Source organism: Petromyzon marinus, chromosome 13 (genome assembly GCF_048934315.1).
Source record: "Petromyzon marinus isolate PM22_M1 ecotype Great Lakes invasive population chromosome 13, UKy_Petmar_22M1.pri1.0, whole genome shotgun sequence".
NCBI lineage: Eukaryota > Metazoa > Chordata > Hyperoartia > Petromyzontiformes > Petromyzontidae > Petromyzon > Petromyzon marinus.
Genome location: NC_133679.1, coordinates 711306 through 737622, shown reverse-complemented (window position 1 = coordinate 737622; position 26317 = coordinate 711306). Strand labels below are relative to the sequence as shown.

Below are 26317 nucleotides of genomic sequence, written 5' to 3'. Positions count from 1 at the left end.
AGGACACGATGTGCTGAGTATGGCTCTGGCATCAGGAGACATTGTGTGTTATTATTGTTGTTGTTATTCCACTGCTTGTTTACCGACAAGAGTCTCGCTGAGTCTCAAGACTCTTTTTGAAGAGGCTGCTGCTGTCATCGCCGCGGTTCACACTTTGTCCCGCCAGTCGGCCGCGTTCGCGTCGTGTGAAGCGCTGCTCTGGCTTTGTTGAACGACTGGGTTCCACATGGTCGTTTTGTTAGCATCAGGTCGGCATCACCCTTTAAGTCAAAAGCGATGCATTTGAAGCTTTGCGTGAAGCCATGTGCTCTTGATGAAGACTACAGTTACCCATTGTGTACCTGCAACCAAACACCGGTGTCCCACCTTGTTGCGGCCAGTTGCCCTGTACACCCAAGTTGATTGACGCATGCGATGTGTGTGTATGTGTCTTTTAATTTAGTGTTATATTCGCCGAGAAAGGCTATTCAGTCAAAAATGCCGAAATATTCCTTTCATCTCCATGGCAGTAAAAAAAATAAACCTCGTTATATAAGTAACGTTATTACTTATTCTATATATCGGGGGTGGGGCGAGTGACATCACCATTGCTCCTGGGACCCTTCGCGAACCCGCATTGACTGGCGTGGTGAAGTATGGCAACCCCCGTGACGTGGTGAAGTAAGGCAAACAACCCCCGTGAGCGGCTTGGGGAGGCCTTCACCCAGCAGTGGATTGACCAAGGGCTGAGTATATGACTGGTGCATGTGGTGGAGATGTCAGGCTGTGGTTGTACACAGACACACGGCACGTCTGCATCTCCACAGCGACAACGTTTTGTAATTTTACTTCAGATTCCGAATCTCAGACCGGAGGAACTCGATGAGCGATGAAGCGCTTTTTCCCAGATGTCCAGCACTCTGCGTGCCCTGTGTAACAGACTCGCCAGACCGCACATCGGCCACCCACGCTACCAGGTGTAAACTTGGCACGGGAATGATAAAATATATTTGACTAACGAGCAAGGAGGATTGCAGCGATTTTTCAGGATACGATATTGATTTTTTGATTAGTCAACTATTGAAATGCCAGTTTCCCAGAATTTCTAGGTATTTAATACCACAGTTTGATATAGATTCGTTTCGGCTGTTTTCCTTCTCGCTGTACTGAGCTTGCAGCAGGGATAAAGATGCAAGTTGACATCACCAGCAGCCAGCCACGGGGCATCTATCAATTGCGCATTTACGATCTATGAATTTCACGGTTACAAATTGCCCAGGACATGATGACACATAGCCACCAAACACACCCTCGATTATACAGCACAGCGCTCCGACAATAAATCACTTAGCGATAATCGTTTTATTACATTAAACTTGGACGAACAACACATCGGCCTTTTATAAACACTTCGTGAGGATATAATATATACATATAAAACGAGCAACAATAATCACAACACAAACGATATTTTCCCAAGTATCGTGGCTCTCGGATCGCACCATCTATCTTGGCATCGTCACCTTGTCATAGACTGCCGATGTTTGTCTGAAGATAAACGTTGAGACACGCAAGTGACAATAAGCTCAAGCTATGGCGTTAGCCTCTGTAGTCCTTTGTCAAGCCGTAGGCCATTACGGTTCTTTGAACATACTTCAGCACGCTGGGCAGTGCGCCTTGGCGAGGTTGTGGCCGTGGGCGTCTGTTGTTCGTGTGGCCGGGCGGGTGTCGGGGTGCCACGGTGTGCCGGAGATGTTATCTCCCTCGCCTGGTCTACAGGAGGTCGTGGGATCGATCCCAACCCTGGCGCCTGCTGCTGCTGTATATTTGGAGTTCGCGTGTCTCTCTCCCCGTGGTTGTGTGGATTTTCCTCCGGGTCCTCCGGTTTTTCCCTACACGTTTAGAAACACGCGTTTAGATTATTTGGCAAGCTATACCTGTACACATGATAAGCCACTTCTTTGAGCTGTCATTTGTGGCAGGTCGCTTTTGAACAAGAGACAATATCGCAGTGGGCTGTACCTGGTTTATTAAATAGTTTAGCTTAGTGTCTGTGCCCGGATCATTGATAAACTCCCTTCTGCCAATCACTCCTTCTTTGGCTGTGACTTTTAAGAGGTAACACGTTACAATCATCGAGTTATCACTGCCCAACAATCAAAACTGACCTGCTGAGTTTCTAATGAATAATTCCAATTCCAATTTTAAAAATGCTGCTTTTACCAGCTTAGCTGTGTGCAGATTTCTGGACGTGTGGTGCCGATACTTGAAGGAGAGAGAAAGGAAACGGGGAGTGCGCACAGCGGTGGAACGGACGTTCCAGAACCCGGGGGGAAGCAGCAGAGGAGAAGGAGCGACCTCCTGTCGTACAGACATTGATTGATTGGGTGAAGGCAATAGGTGTTTGAGCAATTGAATAAGTGAAATCAGATACGCAAGCAACCGACAATGGGACACACACCGACATCTCGCATGTAACATGCCTTGGTTGAGTGTTTTATCATTTATATAGTACTTATGGCAAGCTATGTGGGCACATTTCTACGATCCAAGAAACTCGAACGTGTGTCGCGGTCCGACTCATTAAGTTTGGGCGTTTCTGCTGAATGGCGAGAAGCCTAAAATGCCTTAGTTCAGCTGTTGTGGCTTGGGCGTGTTCACGACATCGTGAGGAATGCTCAATGTCATGTACCAAGGCTCTCGGCTTCATTCTAAGTCAATATTATTCACGATTGCCGTGACAAGGGTTTATCACACGTCGTTTAGTACATTGTAATTGTCGTTTATTTTTGCGCACGATGGCAATATGTTCGTGAGCTAAATGCCAATATGGAGGGCTTCTGCTGCTGCTGCTGGCCGCGACGAGAGTGCTTCAGCAGAGAAAGATCCTGTCGTTTCGCTGTTCCTCTTCCTCTGTCGAAATAGTGCAGACTACACGGCACTATAGTGCCAAAAAATCGCACAACTGTGCATTGTCTTTAGTTTTCCATTGGAATTATGTCATGCAAGCCATGAGCATTCTCCAGCACGGTGTTTTGGACAGCGGTGTCTTTCATCGCCATGGTTGTCGCGTTTTGCTTCCCTCTTGTACACGTGGCCACGGGGAGAGAGAGACACGCAAACTCCAAATGTACAGCAGGGTCGGGATCGAACCCACGACCTCCTGTATAGCAGGGGAGCTAGTCAACATCTCCTAGCCGCCGTGATGATGATGAGAGACACACACACTCTAAATATACAGCAGCAGGCGTCAGGGTCGGGATCGAACCCACAACCTCCTGTATAGCAGGGGAGCTAGTCAACATTTCACTGTCATACAAGTGACGTTTATTCGGCAGCAACTCAAACGGCTCCCAGGCCCCCCTGCGAGTGGGCCTCTGGGACCCGTGGCAGCTGTGGGCTGGCAGTGGCCGTGACTCCACAACGCCGCTCCGTGGACTCGCCACGGCTGCCATCAGTGGGGAGTTGATCTCTGAGCTTGCAACGAATCTCAACCTGCCTCAGTATGGTCAGACAACTCGCTACAAACGACTAGGCCTGATGGATCAACAAAGAGCCCGTAAATGATTCACCCTGAGACACGATGGGACGCGCATGTAGATGACGCGTAATAAAGAACGAACCTTTCACACCGGCTCCCTTGTGTGGTTTTGCTTTTGCTCGGTTGCACGGAGTGTAAGTTGGTGATGTCGACGGTCGAAAGTGTGAAACTCAACCATCGTGATGCGGTCACGAACAACATGGTCGGCATCTCGGTCCCCCAGGGGAAGCTCTGTAACAATTCGTGTTTACCTCTGGGAGATTGACTGAACATGTTTAAGATGCAATCGTGTGCGTGTGTGTATATATACACAAGAAAAACACAGCTGGGAGTTACTTACCCTGTCAACCCACACGGTTTACCCCGTATTCTTGTACAGGGGAATTTAGTTTTCAGGTCCATACGGCATAGAGCCGTTTCAATACGAGCAAAAATACTATAATGTGTTTCTCCCTTGTGATGGGACTTTGTAGGATGAACGTTGCTGTTTATAAGGGGCACGTGGTGACCAATAAGGTGTGAGTTGATATGTGATGAGGTAGGGCACCGATAAGGGGTTTACAGGTTTAGAGTTCTGCCTTGACAGAAGACAAATTTGTCAGGAAAACGTAACCCAGAGTTCCACTTGTGCAGGTTTAACTTTGTTGTTGTTATTATGATCAGGAGATACTGTATGGGCCCCCCCAATATCAACACAACTTCAATGATGGATTCTGCCGTCATTGGAAGTTGTGTACAATCAATTACCGCGGCCTCATCGACTCTATTATACATTGCTCCTTGAGTGGATGTCATGAAGCAGATGAGAGTTGGGGACTGGTTATTTGCATGCACACATACCAGGGAATGTGTCCCCACCTTTACGATCGCCTCAATTTCACGCCTAGATACAAACATTTTGGAGGAAAGTGAATGCTTCAGGATTGATTGGAAAGTGTAGCGTGAGAGGAAATGAAAAGGAATCCTTGAGAATGCGATGCTTACCGGCTCCTTTAATACACTCAAGGGCGTTCGGAAACGCGGTTAAAATGATACTATTCACATATCATGATACAATTAATTGCTTACTATTTTTTTCACTTGCTGTTTTTCAACATAAGACGTGTCATCATACCTATAATTAACAGGATTGTGTTAAATATACTGTATTAAAATGACCTAATTTGTAATGTCTTTCATTTGTTCACAAGTCTCCCATTGCATTTCAGTTATCACAAGCAAGAAGAGTCGAAGAACTCGGAGGGAAAATGAATACATTAATATTCTTCGTGATACTGTCTCTGTCTTGGACAAATGGTAAGACGTGTTCCTTTAATTCACATGTCGTGCTATCGTAGAGTTTACAATCTCCCGTGCCATTGTATACTGCTGTTAAAACTGTGAAACACAATCCAGTGAGTTTGAAGGGCAGAACAGACGAAACGCATCTCGGTGCGGTCTGTCACATGCAGCTACTTGGCGTGGGTCTCGGCGGGTACTGTGGGTGGCACTGTCCGGAATGGTGTGGTGACTGGTACTAAACGAAACAATTTTTTTTTATATTTTTACCAGGTAAAGCTAGATAAGTATTTTTCAGAAGTGACCTGGCCACAAATGATATCCCAAGGAAGTGGCTTATTGTGTAGATAATGTATATAGCAGACAAATACTCTTGAACGCGTGTCGTGTAGATAATGTATATAGCAGACAAATACTCTTGAACGCGTGTCAATTCTAAATGTGGAGAGGGAAAACCCGGTGGAATCTGGAGAAAAATCGGCGGGGGGGCACGTTGCGAGCTGGGTGTCAGCATGCGAGTTGGTTTATTCCCCACATTGGTCGTTACAGTCGAACACGAGGAAGCTCACCTAGTGTCGAACATCACAAGCGAATTAAATATTGTTGTACTTTATAGATGCCTGACACAGTACATTATGGTTGGGTGACATTTTATGATCGTTATTCAAATGTAGAACGTTTATTGTAAAGAAAAAAAATAACTTTTGACAGATATGGGTGCTAAAAAGTCCTCAGGAAATAAGAAACAAAGTTCAGTACAAACTTCATGCCAGTATTTATAATGTACGAAATTAGAGCGCATATATATGTAAATTTTCTTAACAAGATTAGTCGGTTGTATACATCTACAAGAGTAAATGTACACCTGCCGGGCTTGATAAATACAAAGTATCAGTCATTGCAACTAAACGTGGCAAAAAAATATGAACTTGATTTGAAAACTCCAAACGCAATGACATGTTCATTTTATGAAAGAAAAATAAGCATCGCAATCCGGCTCCCACCTGCTCTTTCATGTTGAGATTTTATAAAATTATTTTTCAGCTGCAAGTCAAAGTACAAGTGCAACCTCTTCAAGCGTATCGTTACCATCATCAACTACGACAACAACAGCAAGTTCATCGTCAACAACTGCTGGGTCAACAACTGCATCAGCAGCATCATTAATATCAAGTTTACCATTATCTGCATCAACACAATCACCATCTGTTTCAACAACACAGACAACCCTTGGCTCAGCAAGTTCAACATCGGTAGCGACATCAAATCCAACATCTGCATCAACACCATCACCATCTGTTTCAACAACACAACCAATCATTAGCTCAGGAAGTTCAACATCAATAGCGACATCAAATCCAACATCTGCATCAACACCATCACCATCTGTTTCAACAACACAGACAACCCTTGGCTCAGCAAGTTCAACATCGGTAGTGACATCAAATCCAACATCTGCATCAACACCATCACCATCTGTATCAGCAACACAACCAATCATTAGCTCAGCAAGTTCAACATCAGTAGCGACATCAAATCCAACATCTGCATCAACACCATCACCATCTGTTTCAACAACACAAACAATCATTAGCTCAGTAAGTTCAACATCAGTAGCGACATCAAATCCCACATCTGCATCAACACCATCACCATCTGTTTCAACAACACAGACAACCCTTGGCTCAGCAAGTTCAACATCGGTAGCGACATCAAATCCAACATCTGCATCAACACCATCACCATCTGTTTCAACAACACAACCAATCATTAGCTCAGTAAGTTCAACATCAGTAGCGACATCAAATCCAACATCTGCATCATCACCATCTGTTTCAACAACACAGACAACACTTGGCTCAGCAAGTTCAACATCGGTAGCGACATCAAATCCAACATCTGCATCAACACCATCACCATCTGTTTCAACAACACAACCAATCATTAGCTCAGCAAGTTCAACATCAGTAGCGACATCAAATCCCACATCTGCATCAACACCATCACCATCTGTTTCAACAACGCAACCAATCATTAGCTCAGCAAGTTCAACATCAGTAGCGACATCAAATCCAACATCTGCATCATCACCATCTGTTTCTACAACACAGACAACCCTTGGCTCAGCAAGTTCAACATCGGTAGCGACATCAAATCCAACATCTGCATCAACACCATCACCATCTGTTTCAACAACACAGACAACCCTTGGCTCAGCAAGTTCAACATCGGTAGCGACATCAAATCCAACATCTGCATCAACACCATCACCATCTGTTTCAACAACACAACCAATCATTAGCTCAGCAAGTTCAACATCAGTAGCGACATCAAATCCAACATCTGCATCAACACCATCACCATCTGTTTCAACAACACAACCTATCATTAGCTCATCAAGTTCAACATCGGCAGCGACATCAAATCCAACATCTGCATCAACACCATCACCATCTGTTTCAACAACACAACCAATCATTAGCTCAGCAAGTTCAACATCAGTAGTGACATCAAATCCAACATCTGCATCAACACCATCACCATCTGTTTCAACAACACAACCAATCATTAGCTCAGCAAGTTCAACATCAGTAGCGACATCAAATCCAACATCTGCATCAACACCATCACCATCTGTTTCAACAACACAACCGATCATTAGCTCAGCAAGTTCAACATCGGCAGCGACATCAAATCCAACATCTGCATCAACACCATCACCATCTGTTTCAACAACACAACCAATCATTAGCTCAGCAAGTTCAACATCGGTAGCCACATCAAATCCAACATCTGCATCAACACCATCACCATCTGTTTCAACAACACAACCAATCATTAGCTCAGCAAGTTCAACATCAGTAGCGACATCAAATCCCACATCTGCATTAACACCATCACCATCTGTTTCAACAACACAACCGATCATTAGTTCAGCAAGTTCAACATCGGCAGCGACATCAAATCCAACATCTGCATCATCACCATCACCATCTGTTTCAACAACACAGACAACCCTTGGCTCAGCAAGTTCAACATCGGTAGCGACATCAAATCCAACATCTGCATCAACACCATCACCATCTGTTTCAACAACACAGACAACCCTTGGCTCAGCAAGTTCAACATCGGTAGCGACATCAAATCCAACATCTGCATCAACACCATCACCATCTGTTTCAACAACACAACCAATCATTAGCTCAGCAAGTTCAACATCAGTAGCAACATCAAATCCAACATCTGCATCAACACCATCACCATCTGTTTCAACAACACAACCTATCATTAGCTCAGCAAGTTCAACATCGGCAGCGACATCAAATCCAACATCTGCATCAACACCATCACCATCTGTTTCAACAACACAACCAATCATTAGCTCAGCAAGTTCAACATCAGTAGTGACATCAAATCCAACATCTGCATCAACACCATCACTATCTGTTTCAACAACACAACCAATCATTAGCTCAGCAAGTTCAACATCAGTAGCGACATCAAATCCAACATCTGCATCAACACCATCACCATCTGTTTCAACAACACAACCGATCATTAGCTCAGCAAGTTCAACATCGGCAGCGACATCAAATCCAACATCTGCATCAACACCATCAGCATCTGTTTCAACAACACAACCAATCATTAGCTCAGCAAGTTCATCATCAGTAGCCACATCAAATCCAACATCTGCATCAACACCATCATCATCTGTTTCAACAACACAACCAATCATTAGCTCAGCAAGTTCAACAACAGTAGCGACATCAAATCCAACATCTGCATCAACACCATCACCATCTGTTTCAACAACACAGACAACCCTTGGCTCAGCAAGTTCAACATCAGTAGCGACATCAAATCCAACATCTGCATCAACACCATCACCATCTCTTTCAACAACACAACCAATCATTAGCTCAGCAAGTTCAAAATCGGTAGCGACATCAAATCCAACATCTGCATCATCACCATCTGTTTCAACAACACAACCAATCATTAGCTCAGTAAGTTCAACATCAGTAGCGACATCAAATCCAACATCTGCATCAACACCATCACCATCTGTTTCAACAACACAACCAATCATTAGCTCAGCAAGTTCAACATCAGTAGCGACTTCAAATCCAACATCTGCATCAACACCATCACCATCTGTTTCAACAACACAACCAATCATTAGCTCAGCACGTTCAACATCAGTAGTGACATCAAATCCAACATCTGCATCAACACCATCACCATCTGTTTCAACAACACAACCAATCATTAGCTCAGTAAGTTCAACATCAGTAGCGACATCAAATCCAACATCTGCATCAACACCATCACCATCTGTTTCAACAACACAACCAATCATTAGCTCAGTAAGTTCAACATCAGTAGCGACATCAAATCCAACATCTGCATCAACACCATTACCATCTGTTTCAACAATACAGACAACCCTTGGCTCAGCAAGTTCAACATCGGTAGCGACATCAAATCCAACATCTGCATCAACACCATCACCATCTGTTTCAACAACACAGACAACCCTTAGTTCAGCAAGTTCAACATCGGTAGCGACATCAAATCCAACATCTGCATCAACACCATCACCATCTGTTTCAACAACACAACCAATCATTAGCTCAGCAAGTTCAACATCGGTAGCCACATCAAATCCAACATCTGCATCAACACCATCACCATCTGTTTCAACAACACAGACAACCCTTGGCTCAGCAAGTTCAACATCGGTAGTGACATCAAATCCAACATCTGCATCAACACCATCACCATCTGTATCAGCAACACAACCAATCATTAGCTCAGCAAGTTCAACATCAGTAGCGACATCAAATCCAACATCTGCATCAACACCATCACCATCTGTTTCAACAACACAAACAATCATTAGCTCAGTAAGTTCAACATCAGTAGCGACATCAAATCCCACATCTGCATCAACACCATCACCATCTGTTTCAACAACACAGACAACCCTTGGCTCAGCAAGTTCAACATCGGTAGCGACATCAAATCCAACATCTGCATCAACACCATCACCATCTGTTTCAACAACACAACCAATCATTAGCTCAGTAAGTTCAACATCAGTAGCGACATCAAATCCAACATCTGCATCATCACCATCTGTTTCAACAACACAGACAACACTTGGCTCAGCAAGTTCAACATCGGTAGCGACATCAAATCCAACATCTGCATCAACACCATCACCATCTGTTTCAACAACACAACCAATCATTAGCTCAGCAAGTTCAACATCAGTAGCGACATCAAATCCCACATCTGCATCAACACCATCACCATCTGTTTCAACAACGCAACCAATCATTAGCTCAGCAAGTTCAACATCAGTAGCGACATCAAATCCAACATCTGCATCATCACCATCTGTTTCTACAACACAGACAACCCTTGGCTCAGCAAGTTCAACATCGGTAGCGACATCAAATCCAACATCTGCATCAACACCATCACCATCTGTTTCAACAACACAGACAACCCTTGGCTCAGCAAGTTCAACATCGGTAGCGACATCAAATCCAACATCTGCATCAACACCATCACCATCTGTTTCAACAACACAACCAATCATTAGCTCAGCAAGTTCAACATCAGTAGCGACATCAAATCCAACATCTGCATCAACACCATCACCATCTGTTTCAACAACACAACCTATCATTAGCTCATCAAGTTCAACATCGGCAGCGACATCAAATCCAACATCTGCATCAACACCATCACCATCTGTTTCAACAACACAACCAATCATTAGCTCAGCAAGTTCAACATCAGTAGTGACATCAAATCCAACATCTGCATCAACACCATCACCATCTGTTTCAACAACACAACCAATCATTAGCTCAGCAAGTTCAACATCAGTAGCGACATCAAATCCAACATCTGCATCAACACCATCACCATCTGTTTCAACAACACAACCGATCATTAGCTCAGCAAGTTCAACATCGGCAGCGACATCAAATCCAACATCTGCATCAACACCATCACCATCTGTTTCAACAACACAACCAATCATTAGCTCAGCAAGTTCAACATCGGTAGCCACATCAAATCCAACATCTGCATCAACACCATCACCATCTGTTTCAACAACACAACCAATCATTAGCTCAGCAAGTTCAACATCAGTAGCGACATCAAATCCCACATCTGCATTAACACCATCACCATCTGTTTCAACAACACAACCGATCATTAGTTCAGCAAGTTCAACATCGGCAGCGACATCAAATCCAACATCTGCATCATCACCATCACCATCTGTTTCAACAACACAGACAACCCTTGGCTCAGCAAGTTCAACATCGGTAGCGACATCAAATCCAACATCTGCATCAACACCATCACCATCTGTTTCAACAACACAGACAACCCTTGGCTCAGCAAGTTCAACATCGGTAGCGACATCAAATCCAACATCTGCATCAACACCATCACCATCTGTTTCAACAACACAACCAATCATTAGCTCAGCAAGTTCAACATCAGTAGCAACATCAAATCCAACATCTGCATCAACACCATCACCATCTGTTTCAACAACACAACCTATCATTAGCTCAGCAAGTTCAACATCGGCAGCGACATCAAATCCAACATCTGCATCAACACCATCACCATCTGTTTCAACAACACAACCAATCATTAGCTCAGCAAGTTCAACATCAGTAGTGACATCAAATCCAACATCTGCATCAACACCATCACTATCTGTTTCAACAACACAACCAATCATTAGCTCAGCAAGTTCAACATCAGTAGCGACATCAAATCCAACATCTGCATCAACACCATCACCATCTGTTTCAACAACACAACCGATCATTAGCTCAGCAAGTTCAACATCGGCAGCGACATCAAATCCAACATCTGCATCAACACCATCAGCATCTGTTTCAACAACACAACCAATTATTAGCTCAGCAAGTTCATCATCAGTAGCCACATCAAATCCAACATCTGCATCAACACCATCATCATCTGTTTCAACAACACAACCAATCATTAGCTCAGCAAGTTCAACAACAGTAGCGACATCAAATCCAACATCTGCATCAACACCATCACCATCTGTTTCAACAACACAGACAACCCTTGGCTCAGCAAGTTCAACATCAGTAGCGACATCAAATCCAACATCTGCATCAACACCATCACCATCTCTTTCAACAACACAACCAATCATTAGCTCAGCAAGTTCAAAATCGGTAGCGACATCAAATCCAACATCTGCATCATCACCATCTGTTTCAACAACACAACCAATCATTAGCTCAGTAAGTTCAACATCAGTAGCGACATCAAATCCAACATCTGCATCAACACCATCACCATCTGTTTCAACAACACAACCAATCATTAGCTCAGCAAGTTCAACATCAGTAGCGACTTCAAATCCAACATCTGCATCAACACCATCACCATCTGTTTCAACAACACAACCAATCATTAGCTCAGCACGTTCAACATCAGTAGTGACATCAAATCCAACATCTGCATCAACACCATCACCATCTGTTTCAACAACACAACCAATCATTAGCTCAGTAAGTTCAACATCAGTAGCGACATCAAATCCAACATCTGCATCAACACCATCACCATCTGTTTCAACAACACAACCAATCATTAGCTCAGTAAGTTCAACATCAGTAGCGACATCAAATCCAACATCTGCATCAACACCATTACCATCTGTTTCAACAATACAGACAACCCTTGGCTCAGCAAGTTCAACATCGGTAGCGACATCAAATCCAACATCTGCATCAACACCATCACCATCTGTTTCAACAACACAGACAACCCTTAGTTCAGCAAGTTCAACATCGGTAGCGACATCAAATCCAACATCTGCATCAACACCATCACCATCTGTTTCAACAACACAACCAATCATTAGCTCAGCAAGTTCAACATCGGTAGCCACATCAAATCCAACATCTGCATCAACACCATCACCATCTGTTTCAACAACACAACCAATCATTAGCTCAGCAAGTTCAACATCAGTAGCGACATCAAATCCCACATCTGCATTAACACCATCACCATCTGTTTCAACAACACAGACAACCCTTAGCTCAGCAAGTTCAACATCGGTAGCGACATCAAATCCAACATCTGCATCAACACCATCACCATCTATTTCAACAACACAACCAATCATTAGCTCAGCAAGTTTAACAACAATAGCGACATCAAATCCAACATCTGCATCAACACCATCACCATCTGTTTCAACAACACAACCAATCATTAGCTCAGCAAGTTCAACAACAGTAGCGACATCAAATCCAACATCTGCATCAACACCATCACCATCTGTTTCAACAACACAACCAATCATTAGCTCAGTAAGTTCAACATCAGTAGCGACATCAAATCCGACATCTGCATCAACACCATCAGCATCTGTTTCAACAACACAACCAATCATTAGCTCAGCAAGTTCAACATCAGTAGCGACTTCAAATCCAACATCTGCATCAACACCATCACCATCTGTTTCAACAACACAACCAATCATTAGCTCAGCAAGTTCAACATCAGTAGTGACATCAAATCCAACATCTGCATCAACACCATCACCATCTGTTTCAACAACACAACCAATCATTAGCTCAGTAAGTTCAACATCAGTAGCGACATCAAATCCAACATCTGTATCAACACCATCACCATCTGTTTCAACAACACAACCAGTCATTAGCTCAGCAAGTTCAACATCAGTAGTGACATCAAATCCAACATCTGCATCAACACCATCACCATCTGTTTCAACAACACAGACAACCCTTGGCTCAGCAAGTTCAACTTCGGTAGCGACATCAAATCCAACATCTGCATCAACACCATCACCATCTGTTTCAACAACACAACCAATCATTAGCTCAGCACGTTCAACATCAGTAGTGACATCAAATCCAACATCTGTATCAACACCATCACCATCTGTTTCAACAACACAACCAATCATTAGCTCAGTAAGTTCAACATCAGTAGCGACATCAAATCCAACATCTGCATCAACACCATCACCATCTGTTTCAACAACACAACCAATCATTAGCTCAGCAAGTTCAACATCAGTAGTGACATCAAATCCAACATCTGCATCAACACCATTACCATCTGTTTCAACAACACAGACAACCCTTGGCTCAGCAAGTTCAACATCGGTAGCGACATCAAATCCAACATCTGCATCAACACCATCACCATCTGTTTCAACAACACAACCTATTATTAGCTCAGCAAGTTCAACATCAGTAGCGACATCAAATCCAACATCTGTATCAACACCATCACCATCTGTTTCAACAACACAACCAGTCATTAGCTCAGCAAGTTCAACATCAGTAGTGACATCAAATCCAACATCTGCATCAACACCATCACCATCTGTTTCAACAACACAGACAACCCTTGGCTCAGCAAGTTCAACTTCGGTAGCGACATCAAATCCAACATCTGCATCAACACCATCACCATCTGTTTCAACAACACAACCAATCTTTAGCTCAGCAAGTTCAACATCAGTAGTGACATCAAATCCGACATCTGCATCAACACCATCAGCATCTGTTTCAACAACACAACCAATCATTAGCTCAGCAAGTTCAACATCAGTAGCGACTTCAAATCCAACATCTGCATCAACACCATCACCATCTGTTTCAACAACACAACCAATCATTAGCTCAGCAAGTTCAACATCAGTAGTGACATCAAATCCAACATCTGCATCAACACCATCACCATCTGTTTCAACAACACAACCAATCATTAGCTCAGCAAGTTCAACATCAATAGCGACATCAAATCCAACATCTGCATCAACACCATCACCATCTGTTTCAACAACACAACCAATCATTAGCTCAGCAAGTTCAACATCAGTAGCGACTTCAAATCCAACATCTGCATCAACACCATCACCATCTGTTTCAACAACACAACCAATCATTAGCTCAGCAAGTTCAACATCAGTAGTGACATCAAATCCAACATCTGCATCAACACCATCACCATCTGTTTCAACAACACAACCAATCATTAGCTCAGTAAGTTCAACATCAGTAGCGACATCAAATCCAACATCTGCATCAACACCATCACCATCTGTTTCAACAACACAACCAGTCATTAGCTCAGCAAGTTCAACATCAGTAGTGACATCAAATCCAACATCTGCATCAACACCATCACCATCTGTTTCAACAACACAGACAACCCTTGGCTCAGCAAGTTCAACTTCGGTAGCGACATCAAATCCAACATCTGCATCAACACCATCACCATCTGTTTCAACAACACAACCAATTATTAGCTCAGCAAGTTCAACATCAGTAGCGACATCAAATCCAACATCTGCATCAACACCATCACCATCTGTTTCAACAACACAACCAATCTTTAGCTCAGCAAGTTCAACATCAGTAGCGACATCAAATCCGACATCTGCATCAACACCATCAGCATCTGTTTCAACAACACAACCAATCATTAGCTCAGCAAGTTCAACATCAGTAGCGACTTCAAATCCAACATCTGCATCAACACCATCACCATCTGTTTCAACAACACAACCAATCATTAGCTCAGCAAGTTCAACATCAGTAGTGACATCAAATCCAACATCTGCATCAACACCATCACCATCTGTTTCAACAACACAACCAATCATTAGCTCAGCAAGTTCAACATCAATAGCGACATCAAATCCAACATCTGCATCAACACCATCACCATCTGTTTCAACAACACAAACAATCATTGGCTCAGCAAGTTCAACATCAGTACCGACATCAAATCCAACATCTGCATCAACACCATCACCATCTGTTTCAACAACACAACCAATCATTAGCTCAGTAAGTTCAACATCAGTAGCGACATCAAATCCGACATCTGCATCAACACCATCAGCATCTGTTTCAACAACACAACCAGTCATTAGCTCAGCAAGTTCAACATCAGTAGTGACATCAAATCCAACATCTGCATCAACACCATCACCATCTGTTTCAACAACACAACCAATCATTAGCTCAGTAAGTTCAACATCAGTAGCGACATCAAATCCAACATCTGCATCAACACCATCACCATCTGTTTCAACAACACAACCAGTCATTAGCTCAGCAAGTTCAACATCAGTAGTGACATCAAATCCAACATCTGCATCAACACCATCACCATCTGTTTCAACAACACAGACAACCCTTGGCTCAGCAAGTTCAACTTCGGTAGCGACATCAAATCCAACATCTGCATCAACACCATCACCATCTGTTTCAACAACACAACCAATTATTAGCTCAGCAAGTTCAACATCAGTAGCGACATCAAATCCAACATCTGCATCAACACCATCACCATCTGTTTCAACAACACAACCAATCTTTAGCTCAGCAAGTTCAACATCAGTAGCGCCATCAAATCCGACATCTGCATCAACACCATCAGCATCTGTTTCAACAACACAACCAATCATTAGCTCAGCAAGTTCAACATCAGTAGCGACTTCAAATCCAACATCTGCATCAACACCATCACCATCTGTTTCAACAACACAACCAATCATTAGCTCAGCAAGTTCAACATCAGTAGTGACATCAAATCCAACATCTGCATCAACACCATCACCATCTGTTTCAACAACACAACCAATCATTAGCTCAGCAAGTTCAACATCAGTAGTGACATCAAATCCAACATCTGCATCAACACCATCACCATCTGTTTCAACAACACAACCAATCATTAGCTCAGTAAGTTCAACATCAGTAGCGACATCAAATCCAACATCTGCATCAACACCATCACCATCTGTTTCAACAACACAACCAGTCATTAGCTCAGCAAGTTCAACATCAGTAGTGACATCAAATCCAACATCTGCATCAACACCATCACCATCTGTTTCAACAACACAACCAATCTTTAGCTCAGCAAGTTCAACATCAGTAGCGCCATCAAATCCGACATCTGCATCAACACCATCAGCATCTGTTTCAACAACACAACCAATCATTAGCTCAGCAAGTTCAACATCAGTAGCGACTTCAAATCCAACATCTGCATCAACACCATCACCATCTGTTTCAACAACACAACCAATCATTAGCTCAGCAAGTTCAACATCAGTAGTGACATCAAATCCAACATCTGCATCAACACCATCACCATCTGTTTCAACAACACAACCAATCATTAGCTCAGCAAGTTCAACATCAGTAGTGACATCAAATCCAACATCTGCATCAACACCATCACCATCTGTTTCAACAACACAACCAATCATTAGCTCAGTAAGTTCAACATCAGTAGCAACATCAAATCCAACATCTGCATCAACACCATCACCATCTGTTTCAACAACACAACCAGTCATTAGTTCAGCAAGTTCAACATCAGTAGTGACATCAAATCCAACATCTGCATCAACACCATCACCATCTGTTTCAACAACACAGACAACCCTTGGCTCAGCAAGTTCAACATCGGTAGCGACATCAAAACCAACATCTGCATCAACATCATCACCATCTGTTTCAACAACACAACCAATTATTAGCTTAGCAAGTTCAACATCAGTAGCGACATCAAATCCAACATCTGCATCAACACCATCACCATCTGTTTCAACAACACAACCAATCTTTAGCTCAGCAAGTTCAACATCAGTAGCCACATCAAATCCAACATCTGCATCAACACTATCACCATCTGTTTCAACAACACAGACAACCCTTAGCTCAGCAAGTTCAACATCAGTAGCGACATCAAATCCAACATCTACATCATCACCATCTGTTTCAACAACACAACCAATCATTAGCTCAGCAAGTTCAACATCAGTAGCGGCGTCAAATCCAACATCTGCATCATCACCATCTGTTTCAACAACACAGACAACCCTTAGTTCAGCAAGTTTAACATCAGCAACGACATCAAATCCAACATCTGCATCAACACCATCATCATCTGTTTCAACAACACAGACAACCCTTGGCTCAGCAACTTCAACATCAGTAGCGACATCATCAAATCCAACATCTGCATCAACACTATCACCATATGTTTCAACAACACTGACAACCCTTAGTTCAGCAAGTTCAACATCAGCAGCGACATCAAATCCAACATCTGCATCAACACCATCACCATCTGTTTCAACAACACAACCAATCATAAGCTCAGCAAGTTCAACATCAGTAGCGACATCAAATCCAACATCTGCATCATCACCATCTGTATCAACAACACAACTAATCATTAGCTCAGCTAGTTCAACATCAGTAGCGGCATCACATCCCACATCTGCATCAACACCATCACCATCTGTTTCAACAACACAGACAACCCTTGGCTCAGCAAGTTCAATATCAGTAGCGACATCATCAAATCCAACATCTGCATCAACACCATCACCATCTGTTTCAACAACACAGACAACCCTTGGCTCAGCAAGTGCAACGTCAGTAGCCATATCAAATCCAACATCAACACCATCAACCTCTGTTTCAACAGCACAGACATCCATTATCCCAGCAACTTCAACATCAGTAGCGGCAACATCAAGTCCAGCATCAACATCATCAACATCTGGCTCAACAGCACAGACATCTACTAGCCCAGCAAGTTCAACATCAGCAGTGGCAACATCAATTCCAACATCGACATTAACACCATCAACCTCTGTTTCAACAGCTCAGACATCCACTATCCCAGCAATTTCAACATCAATCTTGGCAACATCAATTTCAACATCAACACCATCACCATCTGTTTCAACAACACAATCAATCATTGGCTCAGCAAGTTCAACATCAGTAGCGGCATCAATTCCAACATCAACACCTTCAACATCTGTTTCATCAACACAGACAACCCTTGGCTCATCAAGTATAACATCAGTAGCAACATCAAATACAACATCAACACCATCAACCTCTCTTTCAACAGCACAGACATCTACTAGCCAAGCAAGTTCAACATCAGTAGTGGCAACATCAATTGCAACATCGACATTAACACCATCAACATCCGTTTCAACAACACAGACAACGCTTGGCTCAGCAAGTTCAACGTCAGTAGCGACATCAAATCCAACATCAACATCATCAACCTCTATTTCAACAGCACAGACATCCACTATCCCAGCAAGTTCAACATCAGTAGCGACATCAAATCCAACATCTCCATCAACACCATCACCATCTGTTTCAACAACACAAGCAATCATTGGCTCAGCAAGTTCAACATCAGTAACGACATCAAATCCAACATCAACATCATCAACCTCTATTTCAACAGCACAGACATCCATTAGCCAAGCAACTTCAACATCAGTAGTCTCAACATCAAATCCAACATCAACACCATCACTATCTGTATCAACCACACAAGCAATCATTGGCTCAGCAAGTTCAACATCAGTAGTGACATCAAATCCAACATCTCCATCAACGCCATCACCATCTCTTTCAACAGCACAAACATCCACTATCCCAGCAAATTCAACATCAGTAGTGGCAACATCAAATCCAACATCATCAACATCTGGCTCAACAGCACAGACATCTACTAGCCCAGCAAGTTCAACATCAGTCTTGGCAACATCAATTCCAACATCAACATTAACACCATCAACATCCGTTTCAACAACACAGACAACCCTTGGCTCAGCAAGTTCAACATCAGTAGCGACATCAAATCCAACATCAACATCATCAACCTCTGTTTCAACAGCACAGACATCCATTATCCCAGCAATTTCAACATCAGTAGTGGCAATATCAAATCCAACATCAACATCCTCAACATCTGGCTCAACAGCACAGACATCCACTAGCCCAGCAAGTTCAACATCAGTAGTGGCAACATCAAATACAACATCAACATCAACAGCAGCTGTTTCACAAGCACAGGCATCCACTAGCCCAGCAAGTTCAACATCAGTCTTGGCAACATCAATTCCAACATCAACATCAACACCATCAACATCCATTTCAACAACACAGACATCCCTTGGCTCAGCAAGTTTAACATCAGTAGCGACATCAAATCCAACATCAACATCATCAACCTCTGTTTCAACAGCACAAACATCCACTAGCCCAGCAAGTTCAACATCAGTAGTGGCAACATCAATTCCAACATCGACATTAACACCATCAACATCCATTTCAACAACACAGACAACCCTTGGCTCAGCAAGTTCAACATCAGTAGCGACATCAAATCCAACATCAACATCATCAACCTCTGTTTCAACAGCACAGACATCCATTATCCCAGCAAGTTCAACATCAGTAGTGGCAACATCAAATACAACATCAACATCATCAGCAGCTGTTTCAACAGCACAGACATCCACTATCCTAGCAAGTTCAACATCAGTAGTGGCAACATCAAATGCAACATCAACATCATCAGCAGCTGTTTCACAAGCACAGACATCCACTATCCCAGCAAGTTCAACATCAGTAGTGGCAACATCAAATCCAACATCATCAACATCTGGCTCAACAGCACAGACATCTACTAGCCCAGCAACTTCAACATCAGCCTTGGCAACATCAATTCCAACATCAACATCAACACCATCAACATCCGTTTCAACAACACAGACAACCCTTGGCTCAGCAAGTTCAACATCAGTAGCGACATCAAATCCAACATCAACATCATCAACCTCTGTTTCAACAGCACAGACATCCACTAGCCCAGCAAGTTCAACATCAGTAGTGGCAACATCAATTCCAACATCGACATTAACACCATCAACATCCATTTCAACAACACAGACAACCCTTGGCTCAGCAAGTTCAACATCAGTAGCGACATCAAATCCAACATCAACATCATCAACCTCTGTTTCAACAGCACAGACATCCATTATCCCAGCAAGTTCAACATCAGTAGTGGCAACATCAAATACAACATCAACATCATCAGCAGCTGTTTCAACAGCACAGACATCCACTATCCTAGCAAGTTCAACATCAGTAGTGGCAACATCAAATGCAACATCAACATCATCAGCAGCTGTTTCACAAGCACAGACATCCACTATCCCAGCAAGTTCAACATCAGTAGTGGCAACATCAAATCCAACATCATCAACATCTGGCTCAACAGCACAGACATCTACTAGCCCAGCAACTTCAACATCAGCCTTGGCAACATCAATTCCAACATCAACATCAACACCATCAACATCCGTTTCAACAACACAGACAACCCTTGGCTCAGCAAGTTCAACATCAGTAGCGACATCAAATCCAACATCAACATCATCAACCTCTGGCTCAACAGCACAGACATCCACTAGCCCAGCAAGTTCAACATCAGTAGTGGCAACATCAAATACAACATCAACATCATCAGCAGCTGTTTCAACAGCACAGACATCCACTATCCTAGCAAGTTCAACATCAGTAGTGGCAACATCAAATACAACATCAACATCAACAGCAGCTGTTTCACAAGCACAGACATCCACTAGCCCAGCAAGTTCAACATCAGTCTTGGCAACATCAACATCAACACCATCAACCTCTGTTTCAACAGCACAGACATCCACTATCCTAGCAAGTTCAACATCAGTAGTGGCAACATCAAATCCAACATCAACATCATCAACATCTGGCTCAACAGCACAGACATCTACTAGCCCAGCAAGTTCAACATCAGCCTTGGCAACATCAATTCCAACATCAACACCATCAACATCCGTTTCAACAACACAGACAACCCTTGGCTCAGCAAGTTCAACATCAGTAGCGACATCAAATCCAACATCAACATCATCAACATCTGTTTCAACAGCACAGACATCCACTATCCTAGCAAGTTCAACATCAGTAGTGGCAACATTAAATACAACATCAACATCAGCAGCTGTTTCACAAGCACAGACATCCACTATCCCAGCAAGTTCAACATCAGTAGTGGCAACATCAAATCCAACATCAACATCATCAACATCTGGCTCAACAGCACAGACATCTACTAGCCCAGCAAGTTCAACATCAGCCTTGGCAACATCAATTCCAACATCAACATCAACACCATCAACATCCGTTTCAACAACACAGACAACACTTGGCTCAGCAAGTTCAACATCAGTAGCGACATCAAATCCAACATCAACATCATCAACCTCTGGCTCAACAGCACAGACATCCATTATCCCAGCAATTTCAACATCAGTAGTGGCAACATCAAATACAACATCAACATCATCAACATCTGGCTCAACAGCACAGACATCCACTAGCCCAGCAAGTTCAACATCAGTAGTGGCAACATCAAATACAACATCAACATCATCAGCAGCTGTTTCAACAGCACAGACATCCACTATACTAGCAAGTTCAACATCAGTAGTGGCAACATCAAATACAACATCAACATCAACAGCAGTTGTTTCAACAGCACAGACATCCACTAGCCCAGCAAGTTCAACATCAGTCTTGGCAACATCAATTCCAACATCAACATCAACACCATCAACATCCGTTTCAACAACACAGACGACCCTTGGTTCAGCAAGTTCAACGTCAGTAGCGACATCAAATCCAACATCATCAACCTCTGTTTCAACAGCACAGACATCCACTATCCAAGCAAGTTCAACATCAGTAGTGGCAACATCAAATCCAACATCAACATCATCAACATCTGGCTCAACAGCACAGACATCTACTAGCCCAGCAAGTTCAACATCAGTCTTGGCAACATCAATTCCAACATCAACACCATCAACATCCGTTTCAACAACACAGACAATCCTTGGTTCAGCAAGTTCAACATCAGTAGCGACATCAAATCCACCATCAACATCATCAACCTCTGTTTCAACAGCACAGACATCCACTAGCCCAGCAAGTTCAATATCAGTAGTGGCACCATCAAATACAACATCAACATCATCAACAGCTGTTTCAACGGCACAGACATCCACTATCCCAGCAAGTTCAACATCAATAGCGACATCAAATCCAACATCAACACCATCTGTATCTGTTTCAACAGCACAGACATCAGTTATCTCATCAGGTTCATCATCAACATTATTAACAGCATATTTACCACCATCTACATCAACACCACCATTGACAGCATCCACATCAAGTTCTGTAGGACAGATCATCATTAACCCGCCAATTTCACCATCACCTACATCTGCAATATCCACATCAAGTTCTCTAGGACAGATCATCACTAGCCCGCCAATTTCACCATCACCTACATCTGCAATATCCACATCAAGTTCTCTAGGACAGATCATCATTAACCCGCCAATTTCACCATCACCTACAACTGCAATATCCACATCAAGTTCTGTAGGGCAGATCATCACTAGCCCGCCAATTTCACCATCACCTACATCTGCAATATCCACATCAAGTTCTCTAGGACAGATCATCACTAGCCCGCCAATTTCACCATCACCTACATCTGCAATATCCACATCAAGTTCTCTAGGACAGATCATCACTAACCCGCCAATTTCACCATCACCTACATCTGCAATATCCACATCAAGTTCTCTAGGACAGATCATCACTAGCCCGCCAATTTCACCATCACCTACATCTGCAATATCCACATCAAGTTCTGTAGGGCAGATCATCACTAGCCCACTGATTTCACCATCACCTACATCTGCAATATCCACATCAAGTTCTCTAGGACAGATCATCACTAGCCCGCCAATTTCACCATCACCTACATCTGCAATATCCACATCAAGTTCTCTAGGACAGATCATCACTAACCCGCCAATTTCACCATCACCTACGTCTGCAATATCCACATCAAGTTCTGTAGGACAGATCATCATTAACCCGCCAATTTCACCATCACCTACATCTGCAATATCCACATCAAGTTCTCTAGGACAGATCATCACTAGCCCGCCAATTTCACCATCACCTACATCTGCAATATCCACATCAAGTTCTCTAGGACAGATCATCATTAACCCGCCAATTTCACCATCACCTACATCTGCAATATCCACATCAAGTTCTGTAGGGCAGATCATCACTAGCCCGCCAATTTCACCATCACCTACATCTGCAATATCCACATCAAGTTCTCTAGGACAGATCATCACTAACCCGCCAATTTCACCATCACCTACATCTGCAATATCCACATCAAGTTCTCTAGGACAGATCATCACTAGCCCGCCAATTTCACCATCACCTACATCTGCAATATCCACATCAAGTTCTCTAGGACAGATCATCACTAGCCCGCCAATTTCACCATCACCTACATCTGCAATATCCACATCAAGTTCTGTAGGACAGATCATCATTAACCCGCCAATTTCACCATCACCTACATCTGCAATATCCACATCAAGTTCTCTAGGACAGATCATCACTAGCCCGCCAATTTCACCATCACCTACATCTGCAATATCCACATCAAGTTCTCTAGGACAGATCATCATTAACCCGCCAATTTCACCATCACCTACATCTGCAATATCCACATCAAGTTCTGTAGGGCAGATCATCACTAGCCCGCCAATTTCACCATCACCTACATCTGCAATATCCACATCAAGTTCTCTAGGACAGATCATCACTAACCCGCCAATTTCACCATCACCTACATCTGCAATATCCACATCAAGTTCTCTAGGACAGATCATCACTAGCCCGCCAATTTCACCATCACCTACATCTGCAATATCCACATCAAGTTCTGTAGGGCAGATCATCACTAGCCCACTGATTTCACCATCACCTACATCTGCAATATCCACATCAAGTTTTCTAGGACAGATCATCACTAGCCCGCCAATTTCACCATCACCTACATCTGCAATATCCACATCAAGTTCTCTAGGACAGATCATCACTAACCCGCCAATTTCACCATCACCTACGTCTGCAATATCCACATCAAGTTCTGTAGGGCAGATCATCACTAACCCGCCAATTTCACCATCACCTTCATCTGCAATATCCACATCAAGTTCTGTAGGGCAGATCATCACTAGCCCGCCAATTTCACCATCACCTACATCTGCAATATCCACATCAAGTTCTCTAGGACAGTTAATCACTAACCCACCAATTTCACCATCACCTATATCTGCAATATCCACATCAAGTTCTCTAGGACAGATCATCACTAGCCCGCCAATTTCACCATCACCTACATCTGCAATATCCACATCAAGTTCTCTAGGACAGATCATCACTAACCCACCAATTTCACCATCACCTATATCTGCAATATCCACATCAAGTTCTCTAGGACAGATCATCACTAACCCGCCAATTTCACCATCACCTTCATCTGCAATATCCACATCAAGTTCTGTAGGGCAGATCATCACTAACCCTCCAATTTCACCATCACCTACATCTGCAATATCCACATCAAGTTCTCTAGGACAGATCATCACTAACCCGCCAATTTCACCATCACCTTCATCTGCAATATCCACATCAAGTTCTCTAGGACAGATCATCACTAACCCGCCAATTTCACCATCACCTTCATCTGCAATATTCACATCAAGTTCTGTAGGGCAGATCATCACTAACCCCCCAATTTCACCATCACCTACATCTGCAATATCCACATCAAGTTCTCTAGGACAGACCATCACTAACCCGCCAATTTCACCATCACTTACATCTGCAATATCCACATCAAGTTCTCTAGGACAGATCATCATTAACCCGACAATTCCACCATCATCATCAACACCAATTTCACCATCATCTCCGTTGATACTATCTACAGCAAATTCTGTAGAATCATCATCGTTTAGTTCTACATCAAGCGTAGAAGTAACACAACCATTGTCTTCAATCTCGTCTATAATCAGCAGCACAGCATCGCGTCTTTTGAGCGCGTCAACGTCTCCTGCAATAATTTCAACATTTGAGAGCTCAACATTTTCCCCCTCACAACTGCAAACCGCATCGCCAACTTCAAGCGTTATCGCGTCCCTTTCGCCAGCAGCATTCACCAACACGGACGGTTTATCGCCGTCATTTATGCCAACCCATTCAGCCATCAGCAACATATCGGTGTCATGGACAATTTCGCAGTCTCTTTCTTCAGCAAGTTCCGTTGTAACAACGACATCCAAACAAATGTCATCGTCTGGAATAATACAACCAACAACTGTCACACAAACGCCTGCCTCTACAGTTGTAGTTCCACCAACAATCCCTCCTGTGCCAATAGTCGCCTACCTCGTTTTATTCGCAATTGTGAACAGAGAATTCAAAGACATATTCAATGACAAGAATTCTCAAGAGTATAAAGACATTTCTTCCATCATCATTTATGAGGTAAGAATGACACCATTTGTAAATGCTATGACATGACGGTTTCCTCATGCTTTTTTTATATTCATGGATGTATAAATAATACGGGTTTTTTGGGTGTTAGATCGTGTAAATATATAAATGTAAA

At 43.0% G+C, this 26317-nt stretch overlaps 1 protein-coding gene across 1 annotated transcript in view; it reads left to right on the top strand.

Moving 5' to 3' along the window:
- LOC142924409 (uncharacterized) overlaps nt 1-26317 on the top strand; it is a 28245-nt gene that overhangs the window by 421 nt on the left and 1507 nt on the right. Inside the window, exons 2-3 of the mRNA XM_076066757.1 lie at nt 4729-4816; nt 5843-26193. Of these exons, the coding sequence (XP_075922872.1) occupies nt 4768-4816; nt 5843-26193 (20400 nt within the window). The 5' untranslated portion in view covers nt 4729-4767. The remainder of the gene's footprint in view (nt 1-4728; nt 4817-5842; nt 26194-26317) is intronic.